The sequence below is a fragment of the Dermochelys coriacea genome, chromosome 1, assembly GCF_009764565.3.
Source record: "Dermochelys coriacea isolate rDerCor1 chromosome 1, rDerCor1.pri.v4, whole genome shotgun sequence".
Taxonomy (NCBI): Eukaryota; Metazoa; Chordata; order Testudines; family Dermochelyidae; genus Dermochelys; species Dermochelys coriacea.
The window spans coordinates 25439551-25461182 of record NC_050068.2 but is presented as its reverse complement, the minus strand read 5'-3'; the positions used below and the strand labels follow the sequence as shown (position 1 = coordinate 25461182).

The following is a 21632-nucleotide window of genomic DNA, read 5'->3' as shown; positions in this document are numbered from 1 at the left end:
TGACCTCTAAACTGTTCTGCCATGCTAGCTGATGGGGGGGTGGGGAGAGGGATTCCAATATGGGGTAGGAAAGAGAAGAAGGATGAAGGTTTTGCGTTAAATGGGAGGAGAATAACCTGTGATCTTTTTTTAAAAAGAAGCTCTAATAATTCAATCACTAGTTACTGGTCTCAATGCAGGAATCACTGAGCAAAAATCTATGGACTGTGTTATTGTAGGTGGTCAGATTAAATCATCATAAGGGTACTTTATGGCCTTAAAATTTATTAGTCTATGTATCCCAGCCAGGGCCGAGATAAAAGTGTGTGTGGGGGCGTGGGGAACCATCCCAGTTCCCTGGTGGCTCAATTTATTAACATCACACAGAGCTCTCATTCAGCACCAAACCATTTGTCCAGTTTACATGGTAACATAGCATGGTTAGTAAACAACATGCTAGCCTTTCAGCTGGTCTCTGATAATGCTGGGGTGGCTGGAGACATGCTTGTCTGGAGGCCTCAGGTTTGGCAGCACTGTCTGAACCACCTCTAGCCATCCAAATATTGTCCAAAAAGAGCTTAAAACGAATGATCACACCAGTGATCCCCAAACTTTTACCTCGTGCCTCCAACCCCGAGCCGCAGCTCTGGGAGGGGGGGCCAGGAACAGAGGTACAGGGGTAAGGAGGCCAAGACTGGTGCCACAGCTGGGGGCGGAGCCGGAAACGGAGCCTTGGCAGGGGCGAGGGCCGGCAGCTGGGGCCAGCGCTGAGGCCAGGAACAGAACTGGGTGGCACTCCTTCCCCCCCCCCCCCCGTGGGGACTGGCCCAGGCCCCAGCTGCACCCCCCCGAATGTTCCTCTGTGCCCCCCTTGGGGGTGCGCTACACAATTTGGGGACTTCTGGATTACACTGACAACACTCTTTGTTAGTAACCAGTATTGTACTCTCCTCCCTGCTGTCTTCTGTCAGTGCAATTATACTGTACCCAAGGTGCACTAGGTACCTTAGCAGCTGCATCTTTTCACTACCCAGTAGAACCTAATTTGCTGACCTGCACCACCCACAATTCCCACATGAAATAGTGCCCTCTGCCCCTGCCCCTGCCTTCCCAGCAGGGATTTAACAGCAGATGTTGTTGTGAGGTTTCATGTGACTAAGGGATTGTCTACGCCATGCAGCTTTTAGCGACAAGGCTGTGTCGAAAGTCAGCATGCTCTTTGTTGGTACTTTGTTGGCTCTTTTGCTGACAAAATACTTCCAGCCCTGCAAGCGGTGCTAGCTTTGTCGTGCTCCTGCCGACAAAGCTGCGTTCACACTGCCACTTGAGTCGGCAAAACTTTTGTCTTTCACGGGGGGGCTTTTTTAAGTACCAGTTAAAGACAAACGTTTTGTCGACAACTTCACAGCGTAGACACATCCTAAGAATCCATTGCTTTTACCCAACTCTACCTACTTCTCACATCAGGAGTTTGCAGGTGGGCATAACATTTTCAGTGCAGGCTTCTGAAATTTATTTCTATGTTTTCTTGAGCCCACTGACCTTAAGGCATGATGTGCAGCCAAGTTGTTTTTCAAGTTTTTGTCTTGAGACACTGAGGTATTGGCGTTGTTTCTTATTGTTTTAATTTGGGGTGGAGTCTATTTTATTAGTTAACATTGATTACCTCATTGTATTAGTTTTATAACATTGTATACGTTAGGCAACTGCTAAGGGTATATCCTTAGATCTCAGGAAATAAGCAAGTACATTCAAGTACTGTACCATAAACAATCCCAGCTAAATGAACCTTTGAAAACTGCCATGAAAATATACTAGCCTGGGCACAAAATCAACTAGCTCACCATTTATTGTGATTATAATAACGGCATCAGTATTTTATTTGCCCATCCTTAACATTACTCAGCCTGGGCTAGCAGCACTCTGTAAGGCTGGACTAAACTACACTTGCTAAATAAGGGTGAAATCCTGAGCAAGCCAGACTTGATGGGCTTAGCAAATAAATAATGAAACCGAGCTCTTATATAGTACTTCTCACCAGTAGCTCTCAAAGTGTTTTAAAAAGGAGGAGAGTATAATTATCCCCATTTTACAGGTGGGGAAACTGAGGCACAATGAGGTGAAGAGACTTGCCCAGCAAGCTAAGTGTTCCAAGTGGGAACAGAACCCAGTTGTCCTGAGTCCCAGTCCAGTGCTTTATTCACTAGGCAACACTGCCTCCAATGGGGGGCTATGGAACCCTCACTCTAACTGAGAACCAGGTCATGTTTCTGTAGTAGCATCCATAGCTTTCTGCACAACCCGTGTGTTGGCATTGGGACTATTTGGCTATGCCCACGCCTACCTTCAGCCCCCACCTCCTCTCCATGTGGTCCTGTGGCATGAAGAGATGCAGAACTTAGCTCCCCTGTGGTCAGGGGTTAAACAGTCCCCATGCATGGTCCCGCAGCATCCACCTTACAACAACCACAGCAGTTTGGCTACGTCATGAGCTTAATCCTGCTCCCAATCAAGTCAACAGAATAACTCCCATTGACTTGAATGGCACAGGATGAAGCCCTGTGCGCCTTTCTGTACCCTGGATGGCGCCCACAATTACCAAAGTAGATTTTGTGATGCATCATCCTAGATCTTATTCTGCTGTTTGTTTGTTTGTAACCTTGCTAATTTGTAAAGCTGTCATCTGTAGTGGGTTTGCCAGTCAGTGTAGATTAGTGAGGTTCTGCTGTAGTGTTTCAACAAAGAATACAGGAGGCAATGTTTGCAGAATAATAAAGAAAAAAATTAAATACCTTCATTTTCTATAGTGTCAACTACATTGTTGACAAGCTGTATGACAGTCACTATGGAAGCTTGTGGAAAAGGGAGAGCAGAAAATAAAGGGAGGGGAAGGACAGCTTTAGGTTAGTATTTAAAAACACACACAATATGTTCCCACATTAAAATTTCTCAAACAGAACTGGCATGAAAAAGGCTGTCAAACAATTCATGAATTATGCAGTGGTTTCCAACACATTTCATTTCAGATAATCCTGTATATTTTTCAAATGGAAAAGCACATGATGATAAATTCCAAAACATTACTTCCAAAAAGGCACATGCAATGATGAATATCAACTCCTAAATTCAAACAGGACTGTCCAGCTGATTCAATTAACCAAAGTAGTAGTAAAACCAGATACTAATCTCTAATTAATTCTTGCTCAAAGGCCACTAGAGATAGTGCGGTGTGTTCCAAGGAATCATTATCTTTGAGGCAATCACACAGATCTGAAATGGAGTTAAGCCTTCAACTTAATCTATTTCATAATAGAGATATTTTACTTATTTACTGTGCGTACCCTGCAGTATAGTACCTCAATGACATTAAGCAGTGCTGCTATAATTAGAACACTGTCAATGGTTTCAGTCCAAATTCCGACCCACGTTAAATAAAATGCTATGTTGAATGTCCTGTGAGTTCAAAACATGTTTTGCCAGTAATTAATTTAGACCAATCACAGTTAACTGCATTGTATGGCATAGACACCTTGACAGTAGCAAAGATTGGACTCCAAAAGGTCCTGGTTATTGGATGAGCTACCCCAAGTTCAGATGATTATCTAAACCTTCTCCTGATCTCACAGATTGGCAAACCAGACTTGACATTTTTTGCAAATAAGCTTTCATAGGAGGCTTCTGAATGTGCAGCATTATTCTGATTAATATCCCATTCTTCTCCTGATGAGAGGCTATGCCCCTGCACTTGAGGCATGGTCGTAGGCCCACTGGAGTCAGTGGAAAGACTTCCATTAAATTGGTGCTGGCCCCTCATGAACGAATAGTCTTTCCCATCTCTAATTACCATGATCCAACTTAATGCTCCTGGGAAGGGGTCCCTTTTCTGAGCCAGAAATAGCCTCTCTTCTCATGGTATTTAAGCCCATCCCTTATTGACAGTCATTTAGCAGAGAGGGGCCTGGTTAACCAAATAAACCATATCCTTGAGCTGTGTTTACCTTATAGATGCCATCAGTAATAATGATTATAATCATATAAATAAGGGAGTCCCAGATCTGTTAATGCACCATGAGTAATAGAGAGGGATAAAAAACCCTCCATTATATGGTTAGCTGCCGCATGACTGGGGAAAGAGGGTGAAGGGAGCACTAAGTGGGGGTGTCTTTCCAGAGATGCAGTGAAGTGCCCCCCACTGCCGGGCCAGCAGGATTCCACCAGCGTAAGATACAGAGTCACTGCTTAGCCTAGCAGTGCTGACTAGTGCAAGATTTGGCACGCACAATTTGGAGACATAAAAAAAATCTTGTCCATCCTTCTGCTAATGCAAATGCTTGACAAATTTAAAAAAAAAAAGGCAAAACCAGAAGGGAATATGATGATACTGTGAAGCATCTGTGAGACAAGAAAGAGTTGAAAACAAAACATTAAAAACCAGGGTCAGCTTCGCATGGTAATGGCAGTGAAAAAAGTGAACAGAATGTTGGGAATCATTAAGAAAGGGATGGATAATAAGATAGAAAATATCATATTGCCTCTATTTAAATCCATGGTATGCCCACAACTTGACTTCTGCGTGCAGATGTGGCCACACCATCTCAAAAAAGGATATACTGGAATTGGAAAAGGTTCAGAAAAGGGCAACAAAAAACAATTAGGGGTATGGAATGGCTTCCATCTGAGGAGAGATTAATAAAACTGGAACTTTTCAGCTTAGAAAAGAGACAACTAAGGGGGGATATGATAGAGGTCTATAAAATCATGACTGGTGTGGAGAAAGTAAATAAAGAAGTGTTATTTACTCCTTCTCATAACACAAGAACTAGGGTCATCAAATGAAATTAATAGGCAGCGGGTTTAAAACAAACAAAAGGAAGTATTTCTTCACACAACGCATAGTCAACCTGTGAAACTCCTTGCCAGAGGACATTGTGAAGGCCAAGACTATAACAGGGTTCAAAAAAGAACTAGATAAATTCATGGAGGATAGGTCCATCAGTGGCTATTAGCCAGTATGGGCAGGGATTTGTTTGCCAGAAGCTGGGAATGGGCGATAGAGGATGGATAACTTGACGATTACCTGTTCTGTTCATTCCCTCTGGGGCACCTGGCATTGGCCACTGTTGGAAGACAGGATAGTGGGCTGATGGAACTTTGGACTGACCCAGTATGGCCGCGCTTATGTTAAGGAGTTACCCTTCCCCACGGGATCCCAGTTTGGGTTCTGAGACCAGTTGGAAGAGACAGCAGGGACTGGAACTACTTGCAGAGGCTGTGCACTCAGTCTCCTCATCCTGTTCTGGAGGGAATCCCTCTGGCTGATTCAATATGAAAGGGGTAGCATCCATGAACAGGGTCAGCTTTTGTGAAGAAAACTAGGGGTCTCAGTGACTGGTCCCTCTGATCCCTGAACCAACTCATCCACCCTAGACCCCCAATACAACAAGTAATCTGACAGTGTCCTTTTAAGTTTGCTTCAGCCCATCCATTCAAAATTTCTTCTTACAGGAAACAGTAACTTGCCTTCAAAGTGCACTCTCAAAACTTTGTGCTGAGAGCAGGCATTCTTTTCCCATTAAAGTTAATAAGGAATTTTAAGACATTGTTTGACTTTTTTGATTACGAAAATTAATACTAATTACTCTGAGCACAACAAACTGAGACAAGCAATTTAAACACATTCAATATGACTTAGTCACCTTAACAAAAACCAGTCACAGTAAATTTTCACAGTAAAAAGCATTCAAAAGAAATGTTAGAGTTATGAGCTGAACCCATCAAAGCTATGGAAATCCACAGAGAAAGCCCCAAACCAACAACACGCGGGGGAACGTATGCTGCCTACCCATGTATTGATACAAACTAAATGAACAGTCTGATGTTTCTCTTAGGAGGAAGAAGCAATGCCTTTTGCTTTTAACAGCTCTCTTACAGGAACTATTCCCAGCTCCAGTAAGATGAGCTCTGTTGCTTCCATATATGGAACAGGTTTCCCGAGTCAGTGGAAGATGACAACCCTACCCAGTTTTGCTAATAATTTTCACAACATGACACAACACGTTGCCCAGTCCCAGAAGAGGACAGTCAGTTGCAGGCAGGGTCATGCACAACCTTAATGGGAAGAAGTGTAATAATGACTCCACCTTCGTGTCTCCTTGAGGACGTGGCTGAGCAGCTATCCAGTTTCGGGGGCAAACACTGTAACCTTTGCAAGACGGATTCATTCACTAGCTTTAGAATGGAACGCTGGTGTGGGAATGTGAGGTGGTGAGTCATCCCTGAACTAGAGCCTGATTAAACCACTTGCAGTGATGGGTCATTCCTCACTAGGCTCCAGTCAATGGACAAGCCAGGAACTGCTCTGGTGACTCTCAGGGCACCTATAAAGCGTATGCTCAAATACATTTGTTAGTATCTAAGGTGCCACAAGTACTCCTTTTCTTTTTACAGAAGAAACAGTAGCTCAGTCTGCTCAACGTCACAGAATGACTTGGAACATTCCCCTGCTGGATAGTGATGACAGGACCCACAGGCCCTGCTCTTGCTCCAGCTTGTTTCCAGTCCTGCTCCTGGAGAAACACTTAACGGCTTTAAAAGGAGAGTGTCTCCTTACCCCCTGTGTATGTGTGTGTCCATGTATGTCTGCCTCCTATTTGGGGGGTCCTATGCTGAAAAAAATCACAAAAAACAGGATATGCTATTCTGCACTGACTTCTGTGGGATGACGCCAATGACCTAAAAGGCCTTCCTACCCTCTCTGAACCTTGATTACAGCAGACACTGAACTAGAATTCTTATCTTTATGGGACACATTTTAAATACTGCTTCCACAAAATGTGTGTGGAAACAAAGGGTCCAATCCAGCTCCCCGGAGGAGTTTTGCCTAGGATTGCCAACTTTGGTTGGACGTATTCCTGGAGGTTTCATCAGATGCCATAATCTTTAATTATAGATTAATATTTAATTCTTGGAGACTCCAGGACAATCCTGGAGTATTTGCAACCCTAGTTTTACCACTTACTTATAGGATCAGGTACCTGAAAAGCCTGCATTCACACTAATTTGAATTTGGTTGGCGTACAAGGTAATTGCATATACGTGCAAATGTTCTGCAAATGCAACAGAAGTGCAACAAATAATGCAGGATTACATAGCCAGTTTTGAAATTTGGTCTTGAACTGCATGGCTGCTTAACTGCAAGGAAACTGAGTCTTCGCTCTTTTTGTTTTAAATAAAAATGTGCATAGTTGGGGATTGGTCCTGCTTTGAGCAGGGGGTTGGACTAGATGACCTCCTGAGGTCTCTTCCTACCCTGATATTCTATGATTCTATGATTTTTTTCTTTTAATTATTTTGAAAGGGGAGAAAAATATAATCAATTAGACAAGAACATTTGAATGTGTTCAGTTTATTCAGACATAAAGGAAAAGGAAAACAGTCATTTGCTTCATAGCTACCGTCCAGCTATAGCATTTTTTGTAGCCTATGAATTAAAAAGATAGCCAAATTGCTACCCGGTCTGTGAAAGAAAGAGTAAAATTCTACCCTTCATTCCATGGGGCAGGCATCAATTACTCTGCACTCCTTCCACATGGGGTATGGATCCAAGAGGAGAATTTCAACTGAACACTGGTACAAGGTATGATTGGGACTGTTTACTTTTTATCACCAGGAACACATATTCTAAGGTTTTTATTCTGTTTATACTTTTGAGTTTGAAAACTCTGAACATCTTACAATGGAAGGAGGAAGAGTAATTCTTGTTAAAGGACGGCACTGAGACTCAGGAGATCATAGATTCACAGATTTGTTCCAGGCTATGCCAGGCTTTTTGTGCGATGCTTCATCTCCCTGTGCCTCAGTTTCCTCCTCTGAAAAGTGGGGAGAATACCCTTTTGCAAGGGAGCAGAGTGGATAGATTCATTTCTGTGTGGGAGGTGCTCAGACTCTATGGGCATGAGTGCCACAGAAAAGGTCAAAATGTCTGAAATTTCTATTTTTAAGGTATGGATGAAAAGACTGAGTCAAGTGAATAAGAGGAATTACTCACCTGTAACTGGAGGTTCTTTGAAACGTGTGGTCCCCATCTGTATTCCTCTATGGTTATGCGTGTGCACCATGAGCCCAGAGCTGGAACATTTGAAAACAGTGTCTGTTGGTCCACACATGCCCCCTGCCTCACACCTCATGCCTCACCTCATAAAGGGCAGGCTGGACTGACTGCTTCTCTGGTTGCTTTTCTACGACAAATCAGATAAGATTTGAAGCAGAGGAGAAGAAGGGTAGGGAGTGGAATACAGATAGGGACCACACATCTTGAAGACCCTCCAGTTACAGGTAAGTAACCTCCTCTTCTTCTTCAAGTGATGGTCCCTATGGTATTCCATTGCGGGTGACTGACAAGCAGTACCTAAGTAGGAGGATGTGAGGATGTAGACTGTAGGGCTGAGCAGAGTAATCCTGTCCCAAAGGAGGCATCAGCAGAAGAGTCCTGCACCCGGGCATAATGTCTCACAAATGTGTGAATGGAGTCCCATGGGGCTGCTTTACAGATGTCCCGGAAAAGTAGCTCCTGAGGATATGCCAGAGTTGTTGCTTGTATCTGGTAGAAGGAGCTCTTACCCCATGGGGGCTGGGGGTTCAAAAGCGGATAGAGTAGAATGCAGCCAGAGATCCACTGGAAATTCTCTGAGTGGAGATGGTGTGTCCATTAACTTTTTCTGCTGTAGTGATGCACAGTCGTGGGACATCCTGGTTGGTTTTCTAAAAAGCCAAGGCCCACTGAACATCGAGGGAGTGGAGTCCTTGTTCCTCTGTGGAAGTATGCGGTTTTGGGAAGAACACAGGTAAGAGAATGGATTGGTTAAGGTGAAATACCAAAACTACTTTAGGGGTGAATTTGGGGTGTAGGTATAATATCCTTATGGAATATAGTGTATGGAGGATCTGCCATCATCACTCCAAGTTCACCAACCCTTATCGCTGAGATGATGTCTACAAGGAAAGCGACCTTCCTAGAAAGGAGGGACATGGAGCAAGTAGCTAAATGCTCAAAGGTGGGGCCTTGTGAGTAGTGAGGGAACACAGTTCAGGCTTTTGAGTTGGTGGGAAGGTTCTGATTTAGCCTTTCCAGAATGTATTGGTCAGTGGCTGTGTGGAGACCGAGTAGCCTTGAGAAGGTGGATTGTATGCGCTCATCACCACCAAGTGTATTTGCAAGGAGCTGATGGACAAAGATAGGATACAGTCCAAGATGAGAGGAATATCTGTAGTCTCTGGGAGAATGCCTCTTTGCTTTGCCCAAGAGGAGAACATTTGAGAGCAAAAATGTCTGTGGAGTGGAAACAGATTCAGATCTCCCTGGTGTGAGAGGGATTCTGTTTGTCTGGGCCATCGGAGCTGGCAACCAGGGTGGTATCTGAAGTTGGCGGTGATCGGACTTCATCGATGCGGATGGATCCCGGGATTTGGGAGGAGCCGGGGATGACAGCGCCAATGGACCATGGTCCGCTACCAATGGAGCCCAATGCTTCAGACTTTCTTGTTGTGCCTCTGGGACTTAGGATGTACTAAATCCTCATAGGCCAAGCTAATGGGCTTGCTTACAGCTGAGTCCAACTTCTTTCAAGTGGACTTAGAGGAAGACTTAGTCTCAGGCTTATAGGAGTGCTTCCTAGCTTCCTGACAAGACCTCACCGTAGGGTCCGTGCAGGCAGATTCTCTCACACCAGAGTCAGACTTCACAGCAGTCGGCGCACTCTTTGCTGAATCAGGCCAATGTACGGGGTGTGTGTGGGCATGTTGCCGGGCCTGGGTCCAACTGGGGCCTCATGGCCTCCATGAGGATTTGCGGAGATGAAGTTCCCACCCTTCTCAGGTATGGCTGGGGAACAATCAGCAGATATTGCACCTCGCCGCAATGTGAGTTTCCCCAAGGCAGCGCTGGTGGTCATCACTGACTGGGAAGGATGATGAGCAGGAGCACAGAGTTTGAAGCCTGGAGTCCTGGGCATAGTCCAGTACCCAAATGGGATGGAAGTGGGGTGCTAATAGTTTTAAAAGTTTTAAAAAAGATTAAAATGATTAAAACCTATTAGAACTTTTAAACTATTTATGGACTAGATGATTCTTATTTTGTAGAAGGAAGCTGAAGCTGCGGACTCTAAAGTTTACCACCTGGACCATGTGGCAGTGATAAAAGACTGTGGAGGTGGTCAGTCTGCCCCACCCTTAATCCCCTGGTCTGGAAGCACAAGGTGAGCCAGGGCGTATGCACAGATCAGCAGGCACTGCTTTCAAATTCTGTAGCTCTGGGAACATGGTGCGCTGTGGGGACCGTCACTCGAAGAAGAATCTGTGTGATCTGATGATGAGGCAATTTCTCTCCCCCCGCAGGAAATGCACTTGTGACTGCAACAAAAATAATTGCGGTGCTGCTTGTGGGTAAAAGGCCACAGCTTAACCAAAAGGGGCTGTGAGTGCACTTCACTTTAAGTACTTTTTCTAATATTTAAGAGTACTTAAGGAAGAGCTGTACACAACGACTGGGGAAGTAGATCTCCAGATGATTAATTGATTCTTGAGGATTCTAAGAACAATTTCTTTGTGATAATCTTCTTGATGCATCTGAATTAGGCATCCACTTTCATGGCAGGAGCATCTAGCCTTTTTTCAGACCATTGCTCAACATACGCAGTCCTTAGGAATAGAGGTTTGATCGGCTGCTTAATTTTAGGCCCCATATATTCACCCCTTGTATAACCTTATGTCAACCACCAAGGTAATAATCTAAGACATGAGAGCAGGCAACTAACTTTCTCTGAATTGGGATGTAATGGTATTGATCATTCATCCAGCTGTGATTACTAGCATTACCACCATTGACTGTTCACTGAAAGGTAGTGGAGTTTTTGTTGAGAATCCTAAATGAGACTTTGCAAACCTTATAGGATTTCCCTTTGAACTGACTCTTGAGACATGAAAAAGATATTGCTCCAGGGCTGAAAGACACTGCTGCTTTTGCGTGATAGAAATTCTATATCCAGGTCCATTATATTCCTTGAGTTCTGGACCTTTGGGTGCATTGTAAAGCTGGGTCTCCCATATGACAGCTCAGGGCACCAAGGTTTTAATGATCTTTCCCTTAATTGAAAAAAAGAATCACAGAGAGGTTTAGAACCCAGGAGCTCTGTGCTCGCAAGCCCGTGCTCAGACTGCACTAAATTTTCTACCAGATTCCAGCCCTCTCTCTATAACGGCTGTGGATGGGTTTACAAGATGTGGCAACCTCTGCTGATAACTTATCCCCAATATAATAATGCTGTAATCATTTCTTACCATTATCATCACCCGAGTCTGACTGGAAAGAGCTGAGGGACTGAACTTCAGAGTTGCTGCCTTTATTACTTCCTGCAAAACAGGTGACCTCTTCAGTGTCATCAACCTCTTTACCTTCATCGATAACAAAAAACAAAGCAAAATGGTACTGTATAGGTATGCACATGTCCAATTATAACACTGCAGAGTGAGTTAAATGTTGCAAACGAGTAGTTCCATCTTCCTTTTGTTGGAATAAAATTATTTACTTCAACTGTAGGAAATGACCTCATCCCGGTCAAGTGGACAGCCAATCAAGAGATGTGAATTATGTTTTTGAAACACTTGACAAGTTTTGAAATGGCTGATGACAGCCAAAGCAATGAAGCAGCAGCTGTTTTAAATTTTCTCATTTGAATGCTGTCTGGGATCAGAGCTAATTAAAATTATGAATCAAAAGGGTGCTATAAACATCTTATATAATAGATCATAATTACATTGATCTTTACTGTTTACTGTCCTGGGGCAGAATCTCACTTAGAGCCTACTCCAAAGCCAATTGAAGTAAATGGGAGTCTTTCCATTGACTTCAGTGGCCTTTGAATTAGGCTCTGCTTGCTCTGCCATTGGTGAATAGTCGCAGTGATTATACTTTGCACTTCCAGTGCCTTTTCTCTTCAAGCACTTGACAATTTCTCCTAACTCCTGAACAGTTCAGAAAGGAACTTAATTTAACCGCCATCTATGGTATATATCCTGTTTCCTTCACGTAAAGATACAAACACACCATATAAGACACGTAATTAAACACAGACAGATGTATATTTCCAATCAAACAACCATTGAAGTGGCACAATTACATTCTGCAATAAGGATATTTAGGTCTGTATGCTTCTTTAGATCAATGAAACCGTGTTTATAGGTAAGAAAAACATACCTATATCTGCAAATGCTGTTGTCTGCAATGTAAGTGGCAAGTCAAAAATTAAAACACTGCCAGAAAGCTTCAGAATTATATCCTCAGTAAATAAAGGTTATCTTTGTACTTCACAATGCTAGAAATATATTTGGTCAAAATTCTGACCTCATTTACAGCACCCAATTGAAGTTAAAAGGTTACGCTAGTTCTGCACTTGTCCCTTTGTTCTCAATTAATAATTTTTATGGAAACTGCTATTTCCATTTCCAAACTGCTATTTCCTGATGCGATAACCTGTATCATGTCCCATGTGTGGATAGACTGTACAGAAATTGAAGATGTGCTTTGCTATCAGTGAAAAGGGAAGAGAAGCATTGGGAGCACAAATGGTTTAAATATGAAGATAACAGATGGTACAAGGTTTTAATATTTAGCACAGATGAGAAATAGATTGAAAATATGGTTATAAGAGCAGCCTACACTCGTCTGATGAGCAGCATAAATAAAAAGTACTTATTAATTCATTTCCTGCATAAATTTTAAGTGCTTTATCTAGTCTAGTTCTAAATACCCCTTGCAAGACTGATTGCTCAAGCTAAGAGAGCTCACAGTCAGGAAACTTAGGCTAAAATTTTCCTTTTCACCAGAAAGACACTTGCACTGCATCATGCGACAGGAGTCCTCAGAGCAGTCTTCCTCAAATGTTCTGAACGAATATAAAAAGTAGGCTGGTCGTCATATTTTGATGATCTAAATAGGGCACTTCTATACCTAGTCTCATCCTAATTACATCCTTTCAGTATTAAACAATCACTTTCTCTGTGAAATGTAACAATTGTGTGTACATTAGTCTGGGCTGCTTTCAATAAGATTCATTAAGTGTTCCCTGTCAAACTTACCTAGCGTTAACCAGACAGCACATCCGGTTCACCCTGCCACCCTTGAGCTCATAAAACTGCTGTACTCTGACAAGAGCTGTTATAACATGTGTCAGAAAGGAAAAGTAACACCCAGCATCTAATGATGCTACTCACTTTCAGTACCACCATCCCAGGTACTCTTCCTGATGGAGTCACAGTCGGATCGACAGGGAGACATGGCTGGCAGGTTGGGAGCCACGCTGCACACCACCACACCCCGCCTTGCTGTCAGTATCCGAGGAGACTCTGGATGAAATGTTGTCATCTCCTGATGCTCAACTCCAAGTCCATCCACTATCTTGTCTAAATTGTTTCGCGAGTCACTCTGGAAGCAAGGGGTGTAGGCCATGGGCCTCACAGGGACTTGCGGTGGCCCTACCTCTTGGTAGATATTGCGACTGTCCCCAGTATTCCTTAGGTTCTTGAACTGGATCCCGTTGCTCTTGTTGAGCAGAGCAGCAGTAGCCGGGTCCTGGACCAGGGTGATATTGTTGCGTGAGTAATTTTTCCTGAACACTTTCTTGCGAAAAACTATAAACAAGATGATCAACACAAAGATGACAAAAAGAACGACTGCTATTCCTATTAGCTCTTCTTTGCCAACGTAGGAATGTCCAGCTTGTATGTTGGGTACCACCACAGGCCGAAGGCCACAATACTGGCCCACATATCCAGGAGTGCAGTTACACAGAAATGAGCCAAATACATTGATGCAGGAGCCGCCATTTTCACATTCCTCTCTTTCACATTCGTTGACATCATCTTCACACCTTAAGAGAACAAGGCATGGATACAGATCTCGGAGGAGAAACCTTAGCAATCAACACCACTTACAATAATTTATTTAGGCTGTCCAGGCAGCAATTGTGTTATGTACTCTGCCAGTGTCTGGCAAATGAACAGCCACATTACAACATTTAAAATCTTCTAAAGAGGAAAACAAGTTCTGTTGCTTTTTAAATCAAAGACAAGAAAACATACTGGAGAAAAGAACTGATTAATCCTACTCGTCAGGAAAAGGCTCCAAAGACTGATTCACCATTGCATTACTCCCAGGTTTTATGCTGATGCAACTCCATTGATTTCAGTGGAATGAAACCGGTATAAAACTGAACCAATACAGTGATGAATCAGGCTCAGAGACTGTAATAAAAATGCTAACTTTTCTGTAGGTGTTTTGGACCATCCCACGAGATTCAATACAAATTGATATCCCTGCTGTACAATTTCACAGAATAGTTCAAATAACCTAACAAAAGGTTAGCATTGGCTATCAAATTCTGTAGGATTTTAGATGGTTTGGGAAGAGAAAGGGAATGGAAATGAAAGAGAATTAATAGGGGGAAAAAGAGATATCAAAATTATACTAATATGGGAAAGGAGTGGGTGATGGGGAGTATAAAAAGTTATTTAGGACTGGAGGTAGAATTAACAAATGTAAGAGAAAGCAGAAGAAATGAGAACTAGAATTTGAAATATCGAGGGGAATTGGTAAGCAATGAAGCTGAAGGAATTATAACAGGAGAGCAGATAGATGACATGGGAAGCAAGCTGAGAAGCGGTTAGGGGATTTTTCTGTTTCTGCAACAGATATTTGCTTGAGGACAAGATTTTAAAAAATGGATGCATTGAGTTAGGTTCCCAAGTCAAGACTTAGGTGCCTAAATAAGTGACCTAATTTTCAAAACTGATGAGCACCCAGCAGCTTCCATTGCCTTAATGGGACTTTCAAAGGAGCCTATGGGAGTTAGGTGCCCAATTTCCACTGAACTCCCAGAGCTAAACAATTTCAGAAACTAACTTTAAATACCCACTTTGGAAAACTTTGGCCTCATGGATTTCTTGGATCATGTTAATATGGACTCTTGGTAAGCCATGTGATTTGGATATACTTTGTTAGGTAACTAGAGGCTTTGGGGTACAAGACGCCCTATGCAAAAAAGACCTCATATTAAAATGATTCAAAGATGACAATTCCCCACTGGTAGTTCACTTACGTTACTCCTGTCAGTCCATTTTTGCAATTGCAGATGAAGGCATTGCCTATCGGGTCACATGACCCTCCGTTCCGACACGGATTTGGAAAGCACACTGTGATCTCCGATTCACAATTTCTTCCTGTGAATTGAGAGAGGCAACTACACTGATAACCTGGGAAAATAAAAGCAAAAGTAACAACAGGAGCCTATAAATACAACAATCAACACATGCTACAATCGGGTTACTTTAGTAGCTGTCAGGTAAATTGAAACAGAGTTACTTGGGGTTGGGTGTCACATAGGAATTCTGGCATGCAAGTGTGACCCACATTAATAGCAATGTGAGAGTTTGTCCCCAGCTGGTGGCCAGACCTTATAAGAAGCTTATACATCTGCAAATGCCTGTGCCCTAATAGAGTTGATCTTTTTGTTCCAGGAGAACAGCCAAATGTTTTTACATCTAGAGTCCTGGGTTCAATCCCAACAGATGACACCACCAAAGAAGCAGTTAGTCAGTAACTTATCCTTCACTTTCCGATATCAGCAACTGTCCTTTGAGAAAGCCTTTATAAAAAGATTTTACATCATTGCAGCATTTCTTACTCAAAGACCTTGCACGTGAAGAGAAGCCGCTCACACTTATCTTAGGGCTTCCGTGAAGAATAAATAAATGTGTCTAGACCGGGGTATGCAAACTACAGCCTGCGGGCCGGATCTGGCCTGCCAGCCTTTTTAATCTGGCCCTCGAGTTCCAGCTGGGGAGCAGGGTCTGGGGCTTGCCCTGCTACAGAACTCCAGGTGGGGAGCAGGGTTGGGGGCCGTTCCACATGGTTCCCGAAAGCAGCAGCATGGCCCCACTCTGGTTCCTGCACGTAGGGGCAGCCAGGGGGCTCCGCCCTGCATGCTGCCCCTGCCCCAAGCACCGCCCCCACAGCTCGCATTGGCCAGGAACTGTGGCCAATGGGAGCTGCAGGGGTGGCACCTGCGGATGGGGCAGTGCGCAGACACGCCTGGCTGTGGCTCCATGTAGGAGCTGGAGGGGAAACATGGCCACTGCTTCTGGGAGCCGCTTGAGATAAGCGCCGCCTTTAGCTTGCACCCCAGAGCCTCTCCCAGGGGCCCAACCCTGATCCCCCTCCCGTCCTCTGAACCCTCGATCCCAGGCTGGAGCACCCTCCTGCACCCCAAACCCCTCATCCCCAGTCCCACCCCAGAGCCTGCACCCCTTCCCACACCCCAATCCCCTGCCCTAGCCCTGATCCCCTCCTGCCCTCTAAACCGCTCAGTCCCAGCCCAGAGCACTCTCCTACATACCAAACTCCTCATCCCCCAGCCCTCCCGCCCGCACCCTAAGCTTCTCATTTCTGGCTCCACCCCAGCACCCAGCCAGAGCCCTCATGTCCTCCTGCACCCTAACCCCAATTTTGTGAGCATTCATGGCCCGTCATACAATTTCTATTCCCAGATTTGGCCCTTAGGCCAAAAAGTTTGCCTACTCCGGTCTAGACCCTTAGAAAATATTTCCAGTTCAGACATTTACAAAGATGGTATACCAGAGTTTACTGATCTCATCACTAGAACAGAAAATCACATGACACTAAATTAAGAATAGACATGATAACGATACTTAACATTTCTATATAATCTATCATCTAAGAGACTGTGTATGCTTTACAAACAGTAACTGATCCACCCAACGCCTGAGTGAGGTGGAAAAGCAGTATGACATCCACACTGCTAGCTAACCTGGGGCAGCATATGGTCAAGAAACTGATTAATCACACCCTGGTGTAAATCAGGATTTACTCCATTGAAATTGAAGGAACAGCCTAGATTCAAGATCATACTGTTGGCCCCAAGTTCCTGTACAGTCTCACACTGAAGGTCGGTGGCAGTCAGAAATAGAACCCAACAGTTCCTAGAACTTCTAGTTTCCTTGCACACTCATTTTTGTAACGATGAGTAACATTAATGAACATTGTTTAAAATTAATAACCTGGAACAAATTTAGTGTTGTGGATGCTGTTACTGGGCCTATTAGACAACTGTAAGTATCACAAAACCACATATTTTCTGTGTTCCAGTGTCAGTACTGCATCTGCAAGATGAGGTGGTTAGTGATTTCTTTTTTTTTTTTTTTTTTTCCAATTCAGACACACTGAACTACATTCTGAACATTCAAAGATCTGGACAAAACACACAGAGTGCCCTAACAAGATGCAAAACTGTGCCATTAGCATTATATCATGATGCCAGCCTATTAGGAAGATTTCTTGTTATCTGGAAAACCATTTGCTTACAAATAGTTTGGAAAGGAATCACTGCATGAGTGAACAAGATTGTGTCAGTGTTCCATTTTATGACTCAATAGTGACATCTATAGACCAAAACACTACTGTATATCTGTTTTTATATAAAGCATTATAATCTCTCTGTGTATTTAATTTAACCAAAATACTTGATTCAAATACAAAAGATTTTATGCAGAAAGTTGTCATGTGACAATGTAATAGCTGAACTAATATGTTTTCAGTAGACTCCTGACCTAATTGTAATCAGACAGTAGGAAACAAAATAAAACATTTATATAAATCAAATTTCTTTATATAAGTTACTAATAATTACCAAGAATTATATTAAAATATAATTTTCTTGTCACTTTTTGCATTTCTCTGAGCTTGAAAACTGAAAATAGGTTAGTCAATTTTTCTTTCACATTCTCATGCAATAAAGCATGATACCACTAAGTTTGGATTGCAAAAAGTAACCTATTTCCACTGGAAATAAAAAAGCACACCATTTTTATTATTTTTTATATTATCTGCATTGAGAGCAGCATTTAGAAAACCTGAACTCTCAGATGTTCAGAACAGATTAAGCTCCATTGTGCTAGGCATGTATAAACAAAACAAAACAAAAAAGTCTCTGTCGTATAAATTTATACTTACAAAGCTGCATTTTAGACTGAATTTTACTCAACGATATGGCTTTTAAAATGCACTCAGATGCTAGCCTAGTACACTAAGCAGCACAGTATCTAAGTATAGGGATCCATTTCTTGGGTTAGGAAAAAACATTCATAAAACAAGGTAAATCAGAGACACATTTATCACTGATTTAATCTCAGGGCCCTAATCCGGAACCTATTTATGCTTATATCTTGGGACCGAGAGCAGCGGGGAAACAGCTTTCCAGTTACACAGCTAGGCCAAGCCACAGAAAACATGTTCAGGAGGATTCCTCTCACTCCAGCACATTTATGGGCGGAGAACTATTCTCCACGGGGAACAACAGAAGTGAAGCACTGAGCACTGGAGGTATTGCCAGCAGGCCAGTGCACAAAGAAGATTCCCTGGGCCGAAAGACTGGCCTTCTCTTTACTCCTTCCTATCTCCAGGAAGTGGCTGTGTTCTTGTTGCGTGGCAGCGACTGCATGTCAGGGCAGAGGATTCCATACCTCACTCTGTGACAAGGTTTGATCCTGAAGCAAATCCCTTTGGCTACTGTTTCTGATGTTGGGTTCAGATTTAGGCCCCCAGGGAGGAGGTATGATACATATTGTATTTCATGGTACATACCATGTGATAAAGTTAGCTATTATCCCACTGGCACTATGAGAAGAAAAACATAAATCTGCTTCCCTAACAAAGGCAGGCAAAGTTAAAGGAAACACTAACGACCTCTAACTTTTCTGCATGGAAAAGAGCACATTTCAAACAGTCTAGGGCTTGATCCTGCTGCTATTGAAGCCAGTTGTGGGGCTGTGGATGTTCAGCACCTCTCCAATTCAGGTCATGTATTCGGTCCATAAATATGGATTTAAATGCCTAACTTTATGCACCCACATTTGAAAACACTGGTCTATATACTTTTGTGCAGTATGAGTCACTGATGATGTTTCGAAAGGAAGCAGAGGAAGATGACAGATAAAAACGTGTTAATTTATTATTATAAATAATAACACAGATACTAACACCATCAAGTGTACTCTGTCTTCCTGACATTTTTAAAGGTGTGCATATTGTCTGCCAGAAGGCCACCCTGCAAACCTCAGGCCTGGTCTTCAGCTGGTGTGAATAGGAGTAGTGCCCACTGACACCAGCTGAGGAGCTGGTCCTTCAGCTTTTAATAAGGCTTTTACCATCACTCTACCAACTTGCCTCTCCTCAAGCCTCATCACTTTGACTTCAGCATCTTCCTTTCCTCCAAGGTATTGCTCACCTCTCCCTTTTTGGTGATATAAAGTGTCAAGAGGCACGAGGACACCGTATGGTCCCAGAAGAGGAACCTCCAGCAAACAATGACACTTGCAGTACTACGCAGGCTTCTTATCTATACACATATGTTTGGTTGGCTCCCGCAGAGTTAAAGAAGTTGTAAGCAAGGAGGCACTGTGCCATTGTAGCAGATGGGATGACTCTATGCAGCTGTCATGCAGAGAGTGTGTCTGTTGTTGGTAGAATCTCCAGCCTGAACCTTTGAGCTGCTGCCTATCCATAGGTTTCAGAGTAGCAGCCGTGTTAGTCTGGATTCGCAAAAAGAAAAGGAGTACTTGTGGCACCTTAGAGACTAACAAATTTATTAGAGCATAAGCTTTCGTGAGCTACAGCTCACTTCATCGGATGCATTTACCTATTTGCATTTGCCTATCCATAGATTCACTTGACTTTATTAAAGAGGGTGTTCCAAACAGCTGCCAATTGTTTTTCACATACATATGCTCCTGTTTCCATCTATTACCTGGCCTTCTTTTGTGACATGCATTGCTTTTACATCAGTTTCAGGCATGTCTTTTCCATGCTGTGCAGTTTTACTTTACCAATTCAGAGCTGGACCTATAGAAACAGGTTTTGCCTCAAATCCAGTTATACTGGGAGCTGATTGGTACAAAGCATTGGAGCAAAAGGGGAGCTCCCCATTTTGCATTTTGATATAATTCTGAAGACATCTGGTTGGTTTGGGGACCAGAGTATTCTTCATCCAAGCGTATTCCTGCCACCTCCAGTTTGTTTTATATTTCTCACACAGACAGTGACTTCCTTGCAATTACAATGAGGACTCTGGTGACACCTTAAAGACTAACAGATTTATCTGGGAATAAGCTTTTGTGGGTAAAAAAAACCACTTCTTCAGATGCATAGGGTTTTTACCTACAAAAGCTTATACCCAAATAAATCTGTTAGTCTTTAAGGTGCCACCAGATTCCTCATTGTTTTTGTGGCTACAGACTAACACGGCTACCCCTCGGTTCCTTGCAATTCAAATTGCACTTACAATGAATCTCTGTCTTTCACTCAAGACTCCTGGAACCAAATTGTTTCTGTGAATTTATAGTCAGACTCTTTTACCTAATTTGAAACCATAAAATTCAATCAAGAAATCTGGAAGAGCTGATTAGCAGTCGCTTAAAGCTATACAAATAATAAAATGGTCCAACTCTTTTTAATTTTTTTTTAAATCCTCAGGCCTTTTAAAAATCAACATTAAATGGAGTTGTGATGTTAAGATTGCTTTTGTAAATCACGGTGTTTCGTTTGCATCTCTCTGAAGGAGAAAGAAAAAGAGAGCCGGTCAGTTAATGACCATATGATTAAAGCCTTTTGTTCTTTGCCTAACTCTCATGAGTGTTCTGAGAAATATCTAGTTCACATTATAATATCTCTAAAATGCATCAAAATTTAGAAGTACCATATAAATGCTACGAAGGGTGTCCCCCCCCGCCACTTGGGATTTTAATGATATTTATGTAAAAAACAAGAGCTCATAGAATGAGGAGGAGGAAAGGAGTGTTGTTCTCTACTCATACTTCGCCCATGATCCCAGAGAAGCTAGATACCGCTGTTAAAATGATACATACTGAAATAGCTAATGTTGATATTTATGATGTTGTTATTAGGATTTAGAGTTAGTTCCTCACTGGTTAATAATGGGGCAGCTGCATCTTTCTGGGAGCTAGTGTCTATCCATACAGATGGTAAAACAGCTTCTGTCAGCTCACATTTGAAAGATTTTCTTCAAAGCTGTAAGGGTGCAATTTTTTTACCCTTTAGTTGAAAGTTTGAATTCTGCAGAAGCTGAAGGGCTGCTGGTACATAACCTCACCACATACTGGTTCAAACCAACTCCTGAGACTCAACCCCACATGTGTTTTTTTTTCCACTCAGATATGGGTAAAACTGCCTGTTCAGACAACTCAATCAAGGCCAGATGTATAGCACTGACAAAATTAAAATGAAGTAACTATACTTATAATTACAAGACCCTAACTAACCTACGGTTTGTTTCTGTGACTTTTGCAAAACTTGGTCCAGTATTCATGCTTGCACTATTAGTACATTTTGTTACAGTAAAGCTGTCTATGCCACTGCTGTTTGCCTGCCTGTGTATGTAGTGGAAATCTATCAGCTTCATGAAAAAACTCGTATATATACAGACAGACATCATCTTCCTTTCCAAATGCAAACAGATGGACATCATACCAAAAGGACTGAAGGTAAAAAATCCATTACAGTCTACATACCA

The 21632-nt window shown here is 42.7% G+C and overlaps 1 protein-coding gene across 8 annotated transcripts in view; it reads right to left on the bottom strand.

Annotated features, from left to right (window-relative positions):
* The window catches only part of FAT3 (FAT atypical cadherin 3), a 576249-nt gene that overhangs the window by 3836 nt on the left and 550781 nt on the right, over positions 1-21632 (bottom strand). For 4 of the 8 annotated variants that reach the window (XM_038409118.2, XM_043504135.1, XM_038409100.2 and 1 more), the window contains 4 exons: positions 15129-15282; positions 13246-13901; positions 11314-11427; positions 2772-2831 (listed from right to left, as the gene is read on the bottom strand). In XM_038409118.2, the coding sequence (XP_038265046.1) occupies positions 2772-2831; positions 11314-11427; positions 13246-13901; positions 15129-15282 (984 nt within the window). The remainder of the gene's footprint in view (positions 1-2771; positions 2832-11313; positions 11428-13245; positions 13902-15128; positions 15283-21632) is intronic. The other 4 variants (XM_038409148.2, XM_038409169.2, XM_038409179.2 and 1 more) reach the window with 2 other exon arrangements.